This window comes from Thalassophryne amazonica, chromosome 7, assembly GCF_902500255.1.
Source record: "Thalassophryne amazonica chromosome 7, fThaAma1.1, whole genome shotgun sequence".
NCBI classification, from domain to species: Eukaryota; Metazoa; Chordata; class Actinopteri; order Batrachoidiformes; family Batrachoididae; genus Thalassophryne; species Thalassophryne amazonica.
In genome coordinates this window covers 86,087,330-86,100,442 of record NC_047109.1, presented here as the reverse complement: position 1 = coordinate 86,100,442, position 13,113 = coordinate 86,087,330, and the positions used below count along the sequence as shown (strand labels likewise).

At 39.2% G+C, this 13,113-nt stretch overlaps 1 protein-coding gene across 2 annotated transcripts in view; it reads right to left on the bottom strand.

Annotated features, from left to right (window-relative positions):
- Nucleotides 1-237: 237 nt before the first annotated feature.
- The window catches only part of steap4 (STEAP family member 4), a 30,086-nt gene continuing 17,210 nt past the window's right edge, over nucleotides 238-13,113 (bottom strand). For both annotated transcript variants that reach the window (XM_034174923.1, XM_034174924.1), the window contains exons 9-11: nucleotides 8,548-8,590; nucleotides 8,231-8,395; nucleotides 238-1,105 (exon numbers count right to left, since the gene is read on the bottom strand). In XM_034174923.1, the coding sequence (XP_034030814.1) occupies nucleotides 848-1,105; nucleotides 8,231-8,395; nucleotides 8,548-8,590 (466 nt within the window). In that variant the 3' untranslated portion in view covers nucleotides 238-847. The remainder of the gene's footprint in view (nucleotides 1,106-8,230; nucleotides 8,396-8,547; nucleotides 8,591-13,113) is intronic.

Here is a 13,113-nt window from a genome sequence, read left to right as displayed (position 1 = left end):
CAAAAATATAAATGTAAAATAAAAAACCCTATAATTTTCATTCCTATTTTTCCATACATTCAAGGAAAAGTTCTATGAGTTCTACTGTACATGCAAAAGTCTTATTTCTCAAAATGTTACCCTCTCTCCCCCCCTCCCTCCCTCCCCCTCTCTCTCTCCCTCTCTCTCTATCTCTATATATATATATATATATATATATATATATATATATATATATAACTGTTAAAATGCATGCTATGACCCTGTCATACCTTGAAATAGCCAGCATATGCCGACTTCTGAAAAATTTGACGAATATGCTGGATACTTTGCATAAGTAGTGTGGACTTTACCTTTGCCAAGAATGTTGTTGTTGTTGTTGACTATTTTCTGTTAAAATGATTGAGAACAGAAAACAGAACACACAATTCAAAAACAACTCTTTCACAGATTATTGCAGTGGGTTGATGCCCCTTTTTAGCGGCCCCCTTGTCTGAGGATGCGCCTAGGCTAAGAAAGATTTTTGGATGACAGCTGGTGAAGGACGAGAACCTCATTTTTTCTTTTGTTCTTGTTTTGCATGTGTGAAAATTCTTTGTTGCAATTTGTTGATTTGATCATTGATTAATGTTAGAATGGCCTAAGCAGCAGTTCACCCCTCTGAGCCTGGTCTGCTTGAGGTTTCTTCATCAAAAAATGCCACAGGGAGTTTTTCCTCACCACTATTGTCTCCATGCTTGCTCTGTGAAGCACTTAGGGGACGACTTGTGTTGTTACTTGGCACTATATAAATGAAGTGAACTGAATTGAAACAATGTGAATGCCTTGTCTCTGTGTCTGATTATCTGGGTGTGCAGTTGTTTCTGTCCTATGTGAGGAGTGGTTTATTCCCGTCGTCTCCTGGCTCAGTCCTCTCCCAGCCTTGTCGAATGCGGGTGAGACTCCGGTCCACGCAGGGTATAAGGAGCAGCAGCTTGAGCAGCAGTACCACAGACGGCACCACCAAAGACAGCATGAAGCCCGGAGGAGTGAACCATCTGTAGGTCGACGGATTTAGGAACCTGTCCCAGCCATACAGGTAGGTGTGCAAGGTGCACAACAGCAGTGTCACATGACCCAACTTGGACTAGAAAAGAGGAAAATGAAAAAAACACAAGCAGAATGGTGACAATATGAAAATACTCAAAAGCAACTGTGCATCCACGGAAACAACCTACTGAATTGTCCTTGCTTCTATACCATGAATATCTGTGCAAAGCTGATGCAACATTTTTACAAAGTTTTGTGAAAACTGGTTTATTCGTTGCTAAGCAATCCTGCCAACAATGAAAAACACGTTCTCCTTGGTAGAGATAATAGCTGTGTAATGGCTTTTTGGTGCAAGTTAATGTGACAGACGTTACAGAGACACATTTTGACCTCCACGAGCACTGCATGCACACGAACATGCTTCTGAATTACAACCTTTGTTGATATGTAAATGCATAGTTACACAGATGCTCATTTACTGATGACTTATATATATGAAAAAACTTTCAGATTGTGGCCAGAAATAATAGATAACCTGAAATTTACATCTGATGAATAACTTAACATTCAAAACGCTGCTCTAATTTGGGGCTGGAATATAGGAGCGGCTGTGCAGAATGAGAAGAAGAGCTTCACATGACCCAGTTGCATTCATGAATGAGTTTATTTCCATGTAGTGAGGCTGAGTTTGTCTTTAAATGGTAGGAGATTAAATAAATTGCAGTGGCAGCAGCTGTAAAACAATTAAAATAAGATACTGACTTTGAATATGACCATCAAGAATGCTGTTGCAGTCAGTCAGCCAGCAGGTTCTCTCAAAAAAACATAAAGGAATTCCAATCAAATCTGGTTGTAACCTTGGGACAAAGAAGAGTGGACAATATTTTGGTGTCAGTCCAGATCAAGGGGTGGATCTTGCCTTTGCCTTGATGATTCCTTATAACTTTGATCTTTAATCTTTGATCATTATTTTATTCTGTAGTCTGGGTTACTGATTATTTCAGACATCAGAATTAAATGTCAGTAGTGTTCCTTGATTCTGCTTCCTTTCATCCTGATTAAAGGATCAAAGTAAAACAGCCAGCCAGACAGAAACATCACAATGAAGCCATTACCTCCTTGGTAAGATCAACGCTCAGAATCAAAGAAGAGTAGTGAAGACCAAGAGTCAGGATCAAATTTTAGCAATTCCGAGCTGTGGTCAGTATTGCAGATATGTGACCAAAATCGACAGTCATGATCATAGCTTGATCAGGATCAAAGGTCAGTGATGAAAGTCAAAGGTGAGTAGTCGGAAACAAATACCGAGTTCAAGGTCAAAGGGAGGTTAAAAAGAGTCATCAGGAGATGACATATGCCCCCGGTCCCTCCAAATCAGTAATACAAAGTGTCGGGGGATCACCCACATACAACCGTATGCTAGATATGTTTGAAATTGGTAAACTGGTTCTTGAGATACTGCACTAACAAGAGTGGCAATGACAATATGATGACGGTCCCGCTGCGACCTTGAAATTTACCCCAAGGTCACTGTAATTGACTGATGTCGGGGGGTCACCCCACTACACGCTTATGCTAAATATGAATGAAATTGGGCAACTGGTTCTTGGCGTGTCATGCTAACAAGTGAAAACAGATGGGTGGACAGATGGACAGATGGACATGCTGATTGCTATAACCCCCTGTGTTTCATGCTGGGGAATAGAAAAAGATGAGGAACAGTGGGGAGAGAGGTGTAACCAAAGGTACAATATGTTAGATGTGGGAAGAGTTGTACTTTCTACATTCTAGTTAAAATACGTATGCTACAAACCTGCTAAAGTAGAATCGCTCCCATCATAGACTACATTTACATGCCGTGAATATTCGGGTTAAGGTCAATATTCCAGTTTCTGAATCATTAGGAATAACCCGTTTACATTCTTAAACAGACAGAGTTACTCCTGTATACATGGTCATTGGTATCATTTGGAATATCCCCATCTAAACAGTGACGCACGTCTTCCACCGGTGCTTGATTTGGTCTGGCGTTCGTGCAAATCCTGCTTCGTGTAAAACCCCTCAATACACACTTTTCTCAAACAGGCATTAACATTTTCTCACGTTTCTTTCCTGTGTAAACACTCTCTTTTTCTTTTGGGCGAGAAGATTATAAACAGACACACGCAGAACACAATGCGCGTGCTGTCCCTTCGCTCACTGCCTCCGGGGGTACGGATGTGGGACCCGCAAAGAATCCAAGTCATGACCACAGAGCTCTGCGGCTGCGATATACCGAGACCCCATGGCGCTGTGGATTTTTTCGCAAGAAATCTATCCTTGCGGGCTGCCTCCATATCAAAACAGCAAGCGTAGTCTCTGGACCTGTTGCCAGAGTTGGCGCAGCTCCGCACAGCAGACAGGGGGGCGGTGTGAGTGGCCCACTGCGGCGTTTACCGAGCCCGCAGACTCAGTAAGCGCATTGGAGGCAGAGCAATCGTGGTAATGCTGACTGGTGCCGCGACCGGCCCGCCTGATAAGGACGCAGAACACAATACGCTGTTTACATCAGCTTATGTGGTGTCTGGTGGGTTGCGCGCGCCGCACTCATAGTTGCCGTACTGAAAAGATCAAGATTCCTTGCAGACAGGACATGCGCAGAACACAAAATAATGTTCCTTTCTATGGGGATATCCCGATGCGCGTTTATATGACCTGATATTCGGGTTAGAAAAGGAGTAACCCAGGGGTCTTATTCAGGTTTTTAAAAACCCGAATATGAGTATATGGGCAATTCTATGGTAACGGAATTACCATCTGAGCTAATCTGTCATGGTTAGATGCCATATGTCCAGATTTTGCTGCAGTTGTAATTCCGTTGCCATTGAATTGCCCATATTCGGGTTTTTGCGGGTGTTTATATGGCCGTGCGCAACCGGGTTATTGCTAATATTCTGGTTATGAAAGAGATATTGGCTGCATGTAAACGTAGTCACTGATGAAATAACGGCTACACATAAGTCTCTAATGACTGATCAGGATCAAAGGTTAGCAACACAAATTAAGCGAAAATCCAAGATGAGTCATTGGTAACAAAGGCTGATGATCAAAGACAGGTAAAAGAGGTTCAAAGAAAAGGTCGACAGGCATAAATAGGAATGTTGGATCATGAGCTGTGTTCTCTGAGTGTCCCAGTTTGTACAGTGCATTTGGAAGCAGTTATCAGTGAAATGCATCCGTAGGATTCATACGTACCCTGCACACTGAAATATAAGTTTATATTTTAGGAATACATGTTGTCAGCAATACATACAGTGATATGTGAGGGTTCACACAGTCAAGTAAGGGTGCTTTTTTTAAAACTTCATATGACTTTGTAGTATGACTCCTTTGGCCTTGATCAAACTGGCAGCCCAAATGTGATTTTTTAGCATAGCATAGCATAGCATAAATAAAAAAAAATAAATAAATAAAATACATGAAATCACATTTTTCCCCATATCTGATTCAGACCACATACAGAGGTGGATTTCTACAGATACTTTTGAGATTTCATCATGAAGTCACTTATATCTGTCAATCACAAATATTTTACTGAGCAACATGAGCTTTTGAACAAAACTCTGACGACATTGGTAGCAGAGATATTATGATAAATGTGTTTTTAAGCTGTCTGCCTGTCCCAAAAATGGATCATCTGGACACATTAACACAAATAATATTTCCATATTTATAAATATATAATATTTTATAAATATCACAATATTCTCTCTCTCTCACACACACACACGCACACACACAGGTGCAATTACAACACCCTGTGGGCGTGTAGGGTAACAAACATGCCAAAACAGAAACGGTCTCTTCATAGGTTCAATCTTAGCTAAAGGAGGTCATGTTTGTTGAAAACAGTTTTGCTCATAAAATCTGTTTTCCTCAAAGGTCCAGTAGAGTCTCAATAAATGTCAACTTAAACTTAAAGTGAGCAGCCTAGAGCAGAAACATGCACTTCACGGAACATTTTTTAATGTATTTCCACTGGCTTCAAGTGGGTACAAGGCAAACCTGTTTAATATTGTAGACACAAATCTCCAGATTAACATAATCATCCATCTGTTTGTAATTTTCAGCGTTCTAAGGCTGCAGTGATGACGTAAGATAATGACTTGTCCAAAATTACATTTCTCAATGAGATCTTTGAAAAGCTGCTTTATCAATCAATCAATCAATTTCAATCAATCATTTTATTTATATAGCGCCAAATCACAACAAACAGTTGCCCCAAAGTGCTTTATATTGTAAGGCAAGGCCATACAATAATTACGTAAAAACCCCAACGGTCAAAACGACCCCCTGTGAGCAAGCACTTAGCGACAGTGGGAAGGAAAAACTCCCTTTTAACAGGAAGAAACCTCCAGCAGAACCAGGCTCAGGGAGGGGCAGTCTTCTGAACCAGGAAAACCAGGAAAAAGACATGCTGTGGAGGGGAGCAGAGATCAATCACTAATGATTAAATGCAGAGTGGTGCATACAGAGCAAAAAGAGAAAGAAACACTCAGTGCATCATGGGAACCCCCCAGCAGTCTAAGTCTATAGCAGCATAACTAAGGGATGGTTCAGGGTCAGCGTCATCAGAAGATGATAATGAAAAGGTGACCTTGAATGTGAGGTGAATGAACCGTGGTCTAGACGGAGCCACTCAGGGTACTCCTGTCCACATACCGTGGTGACCTACTGTGGGTGTTTGAGTGGCTCATTCACACCCTCACGCACACCTACTTTAACAATTTAAAGTTTCCAGTTCAGCTAACCTGCAAGTCTTTGGAAGTGGAAGGAAGCCTGAACACTCAGTGGACAGGTGAATCAGGGACTCTGAACTGACCTTATGTGTGAATGACTTTGTCTGTCTATATGTGGTCCTGCGATGGACTGTGTTCTGTCCAGAGTGCACCCCGCGTCAGTAAGTAAATGGGTTTATAAAATGACTGAATGAATATGAAGAGAGAGAGACAGAGAGTGAGCAGTTATGCATGATGTTCCCTGAAATTAGCAGAGCAGGCATAGGATCTGTCAATGGGACTTCAAAGTTTCTATGACTACCTCTATTAAAACTATATTCAGCCTTAAAACTTTGGGTTCTGACATGGGTGAGGACAAGAGAACCTCACATCTTTACATCTTTAACTTGCACAATGACCATAATATGAAATAATTTCTCCTGATGGTCACTAAGGCCACTGATGCTTGGTTTTAATGGATTTTTAATAGTTTTAATGGAATTTATTTCTTTCCTTTGTTTGTTTGTTTGATTGTTTGTTTTGTTTTTTTGCACTTCACAGTTCACACCTTGTGTGACAGAAATCCCATTTTACCCAAATTAGTTTAGGAGGGAGAACTGACCGATGCTGGCAAAATAAATAACTAAATAAAAACTACTAGCGTGTTGCCTGTGGGGATCCACGGAGTCTAGATTGGGTAGTGTTTATAAAATAGGTAGCTGGCATTTTCAAGGGTTCAAGGGTTTTAAGATAAATTAAGCAAAGTTTGTATAATGAGTTGGAATGGCATGTGACTCCAGAATGTTTTTAAAATGTTAGACCTCAATAGTTTTTAGAGGAAGAACTAAGCCCTTTCGTTTCCTGTTAAGTATTTTTAATGTAAATTTGCTGCCTTAATGTATTGTTAAATTGTTTAGGTTCTTGTTATCATACACACTATTATTATTATTATTATTATTATTATTATTATTATTATTATTATTATTATTATTATATTTTATTATTAGTTCTATTTTGCCATTTGATTTTTAAATGGACCACAGGTTTTCAATTTCTTGTGTCATCCATGTATTTTTAATGTATTTACAATTATATTATGTACTTCCATTGAACTTACTAAATAAAACCATGCATGCATACATGTACACAGATGCCACTTTTAATATATAGATGATTTACCACCCCCTGCTGGAATGGCATGTGAGTCCAGAACGTAATTATCAACATCCATTGTTCACTCTTGTGAACTAATATCCTTAATTTCATCAAAAATGTTTGTCCTATTAACTTTCTGTTTTCGTGGCATTCATCCTTGACCCAAAATACATAAGTATACCAAACGGCAAATGTCAGCCCTCCGCAATTACTCCATGATTGAAGCCATACGCACGCACGCAAACACACACAGAGGGACCACTTGGCTATTAATATATACATGGCTGCTGGGGGTGGGGGGGGCAATAAATGACAAAAATCAATGTTCTGTTCAGTAAAGTGGGTGGTGCTTATGTAACGGAGGCCAGCAGGTGTCGCTGTGCATATGTAGTTAGTAAACCTTACTCCCAACAGCTCAAAAGGATTCTCTGGTCACAAGGACAGAGAATCCTGGTTTTTAGCCTTCTGATTAGAGAATCCGACTCCCACACCGAGGATGGTGAGTTTGATTCCCGAGGGGAGCGAATGGGCAGAGTCATAACAACACAATGCAGAGTGCAGCTGCTACACTTAGAGGTTCTTGGTGATACCAGGTCATGGTGAACTTCAAACTCATGTGAGAGACACCTATTACGAGGGATGTCCAGTTCAAATTTTGAGATAATTTGATGAATATTGTTCGTTGTGGGCATAAGAAAGTGTGACTGACTGATGGAGTGAATGTCTCCCTTGCAGCCTTATGGCCATTGGGGGATCAGAATGCATTCAGTAATGTGTTAGCAATTGAAGTGTTTTCTCCAAACTGAGCTGGAAAATGTCCTTTTCAGTGGCTCATGAAATTTTATCACAATGGCTCTAAAATCACTAGTAATGAGCTCATCTTCCATTCAGTTTGCTTTGTGAATCAACAATGGCAAAACTTAATGGATATCTGAAGCTTCAGCTGTCATTAAAAAAAAAAAAACTCTGAATGACTTATGTGGAATAATAATGTAAACCTTTTGCAAACTCATCAAAAAAAATCATGCATTTACAGTCTGCTTGTTCCTAATGTGTGTATGTGCACACATACACCTGCACACACAAAAAGCAATGTGTCAGAGAGACCACATGGCCAGACCTACTGGAAACTAAAAAAATAATAACAATAATCTGACTCATTTCTCCGTCATAGCAACTGAGTTATTCAGTGCTATGATGCAGAGATTCTGCTAAATGTTGATTGGCTGCGTTGCTAATGTTCAGCCACACGCTGAAGCTCACACACGCAAACACCCACGCACGACGCAAACACAGAAACCATCATCCACCTGTACGAAGCTGAACTCTCTCCAGCTGAGAGCGTTGCTGACTGAGGGGAGGGACGTTATTCCCAGCAGCACGAACAGGCCAAATCCCAGAATTCCCACAGAATAGTAACTGTCAAAACGCCAGGCGGAGATATTCATAAATGGGTCCGTTTTGTTCTCCATGACCTTAAAATGACAACAGGGCAGAGATATGTTAGCTTTAGAAAGTCAGCACAATACTGAAAGTCAGCACAGTACTGATTGTTGCAGCTTAATTGTGATGTGTTGAGCTGTATATTGTGCCATCACCAAACCTTCTCACCATGTGGAGGACTCACCTGTGAAATGATATATGCTCCTCTTTTGTATTGCACGTAATATCTGGAAAAACATATGATAGAATAATTACAGAAAGGAATTGGAGGTAAGTTCAGATGCAAAAAAAAAAATACCCTTTTGCGAACCCAAGCACAAAAACGGCCAAATTATTAATAACTAGAAAAGCACTCAGAAAGGACTTCTGCCAGAAAAATCAGGATAAATGCTCTGATGACCTCTGCCAGTCAACAGAGGAGAGGTTTAAAATCCAGGATATACAGGGAGTTGGCAGAAACTGGAGAATCTATTTGGTGTGTGATATAAATTTTGCCATCAAAGACAGTTCAGGAGATAGCTTTAGGCCACAAAGAGCCAACACAGAGATCTGCAAAACCAGATATTTGTTGCACATTTTCCAGAAAATAATGAGGTATCTGGTGGAAGACATCAACACATATATGTGTGTCATATAATATGGAAAAATATACAGTCCACTCTGCCTTCATGGACAAAATTTTCACAGAATTCGCCCATCATGTAGGGGGCTGCACATGTATCAGGAAAGAAGAAGATATAAGTCCTATATAGGCTCTGAGGGCCGATGATGCCAGTGATTATCTCCAGATTCCATAACGTGAAGTGGATGAGAGTCTATGACTTGCCCTGGTTAGGATGTCACTCCAATGCAGGATACCTCCCAGCCAAGACCCATACCCATTTACAGCTGAGTGGACTGACATAATGCAGATTAAGTGCTGTGTCCAAGGACACAGACAGGTATCATGAGCCAGATTACCAGGTCTTCATATTGGCGGACCAGCTCCTTTTTATCCACTGAGAAGCAACTGGCCTGTGTAGACCTTTGTGAGGTCATAAAAGAGTTCTTGAAATACAGTACCAGTCAAAGGGTTAGGGTTAATTGAATGGGAAAGCGTGTCCAACCCTTTGACTGGTTCTATATATGAGAAAAGACAAACAAGAAAACCTGTCTCAGATTGTTTAAGAGAGAGAGAGAGATAAAAGAACAAGGTTTTCAGTCAGATCCAGATACGCCTCAAAGATTAATCACTTTAGATCCCCAGAGGGGTGCAGAGGTAAAAGAGGTAAAGTTATTAATCTGACTTATTCATCTCATGCGCTGCAGTTATTGAAGCTTTAGAATGACAACTGTACATGCTTGGCATTTTTGGCTGCCCTCTAAGGCATTTCATGTGCTATGCATCAAATATTTTAAAAAGTTTCATTTTATGTCTGTACATTCCAATTAGATTTTGCAAACTATGAAAAATACAGTTAAAGAACTTACAATTTACACATTTTCAGCACACTAATAAAAGTTACCAGCTGTATTAAAAACAAAGAATATAGTCTGTTGCCACAGACACACTGAAGTACACATACGATATGTGTGTGTGTGTGGGGGGGGGGGGGGGGGGGGGGGGTCGTTGCTGTTTTAGCTCGATTAAAAATGTTTTATTATTCAATTAAATTGAAATTGCTTATTTTTACATGACTCATAAACTGAAGTGAGCGTCTCTAAATTTTATGACTACCTGTAGTTTTAACTTCTGCTCTGCTGGATCTGCAGCTCCTGTTAGTCATTTTATGTCTTTTATTATTCCTTGTTATTGTAATATCATTTGCTTATTTTGTATTTTTAAAGAGATCATATTATGGTAAATTATGCACATCTACCCTTTTTACATGTAAATATGATTGGTGTTTTATTTATTTTAATTTTTGAAAGTGTTTTTGATTATTATTATTACAAATTCACTTACATACAATCAATCACCTATAATACTTATCATTCTTCTCATTTATCCTTCTGTAAATCTACATTTTGTAGCCCATAACAAGGCATCACAGATTCAATAAACAATAAAGAAGCATGCAAGGACTCACTGGACATCAATACTGTAATCTAAACCTAACCATATTTTAAAGTAAGATAAAATAAGGTAAGAACCAACTCCAAGTAACCTTATAAAATGATGATAGTAATAAAAGTAACAAGAACAATAAATAAATAAATAATGATAATTGTTGGAGTGAATCTCAAAGACCTAAATATCTATTAAAAGGGGATGTTTAAGAAACCGAAAGGGACACAGAAGTCCACTTCAGATGAATGATGTTCATACAGGTGTAACATACATCAACCATCTTTTAAAAAAAAATTCCTTGTTGCAACCTCAAAGCAAAAGTTATCCTTTCCATCTTAAAAATATCATAGATTATGTCAATCCATTCCTCTGCGGAGGTGGAGGGTTCTCCTGATTTAAACCACCTTCTAGTAATGAGTTTTCTGCTAGTAACGCTTAGGATCCGAAATAAGGACACATTGTTTGAAGGTAATGCGCCAAAATATAAGGATTCTAAAATGGAATGTCCATCTGAAAAACCTTTTGCAAAACCTCATGAACCTTGCGCCAGAAAGGACTCAATGACTGGACTGCAAATGGACTGCATTTATATAGCACTCTTCCATCTGCATCAGACGCTCAAAACACTTTACAAATAATGCCTCACATTCACCCTGATGTGAGGGTGCTGCCATACAATGTACTCACTACACACCGGGAGCAACTAGGGGATTATGGACCTTGCCCAAGTCCAGCGCTTTACCACTAGACCAACACCAGATGAACACTCCATCCAGTAGATGGCAGTGTTCATGGCAGTGTGAATACCAATTGCCAAACATACTATATGTGCTGAATCACACTTAAACATAATTTTCAGTTTCAATTTGCCTTTTTTTAACAAATAAAAAAATAACATATTTACAAATACAGATTTATTTGTAAAAACCAGCACACACATTACAGTAACTTGTACTGTCACCATGAATCCATGAATACAAATCCATGAATTTCCCAATTTAGTTTTTTTTTTTTTTTTTTTTTTTTTTGTCAGGCCCTTATCCCCAGTTACAGTTTAAATTGGAAGTTCCTCTGATATAGCACTTTCAATCTCCTTCCACCGATCACAGTATTCTGGGTTGCACCAGAACATTAACACTCAATTGAGCTGTAACATAGTAATCTTGTATGCATGGGAGAGCAACCTCATCCTTGCTTTTTGCCAGTTGCAAATTCTGATATCCAATTCTTGGTCTTTGTCTCTGCCAAATGTATCTCGATATATGCTTGTCCCATTCCTGAAATTGTTGGTCAGATAGCTCTAGTCTGGAGGGGACTGAAAGAGATACAACAACCTTGGTAAAATAATCAATTTAACTTGTTCCACACATGATCCAAAGTTTAAAAATGTATTAGTTCCCATCTCCTTATGTCTTCCTTTATTGTTTTGTTTAGACAATTGGTGTTTTAATCTTAAATATCCTCAGTGTCCCTCAGTTCCTTGACCTTGCTCGTATAAACTGCCCTGCTATCAATAAAATTTAGACCCGACTCAGTTTAGATACCTGTGACCTATGTCACAGAAATCCATAACTGGAGTCCTGCTTGCTCTATGAGATGCTTTCACATTGACAGTGACAATTATGTATGTGCATCTTTCTCTATCAGGCCTTATAACCATAGTGGCCCAAGGCAGGCCTGTTTGCTCTGGAAGAAGCATTCACAATGTCAGAATGTTTAACAAAATTGTAATATATAAATATATGTCTTACTAGGTTACTTTCTCTGGAACAAAATCAGCCCAAGCAGATGATTATATGATGCTATTTCAAAATAAATCCAATAAGCTCTCAATATAGCCCTTGGGATAAAGAAGGGGTTCGTCACATTCTGATGACATCACTCTGAGGTTTGAAATTTTAAAGTCATGCATCCAAATTTTATAGTTGACTAATAGAGGATTTGTTACCCGAATTTGTGGCCTTATCAGCTTTTGTTTAGCCACAGCAACAGGCAATCTTTCCCATGCATAAAATATGGATCAAATGACAGTTGGTAAAGACGGACTAACAGCTGTTTACAATGTTTAAAACAAAGAGCAGCTGATGACTGAGAAGGAAAATGGTGTGAATTTCCACTTGCTTTTACATTTTTTTGTTTTGTGTGTTTGTGTGTATGTTAGGATCTTACATTCTTACTTCCAACTTGTTCCATTTTAATGCTTAGTTTCCACCCCTTTCTGTCACTATGTGACGAGTTCTTGTCGCATCATTTGGTGATGAGTGGGTAGACGTATTTTTAACAGCTGTGTTATTTCATTCTGAAAGTGCACAGAACTATCTGCTTCACATCAGGGAACATTCATCTATGTTTTGGTTATGGTTATGGTTAATATTATGGTTAAAACTAGTGCTTCCCATAAGTGAAGTAACGGGGCTACGTGACTGGTCACATATTGTCCTTCAGTCAAAATAAACCATTTACATCATAATGTGATGAGTTGGGTTTGAGACTGTACTGTTTTGGCACAAAACAGACACCATGTATATTTTGGGCAAAAGCACAAGGATTAAATTCAATCTATTATGCATGCAAGTTCTTTCGGCTTCTCCCTTCTTTCACTTGTGATCACCACAGCGGATCTGACACAAATCTGAATACTGATTTGGCACAAGTTTTACACCAGATGCCCTTCCCCATGCAACTCTACATTACATAAAG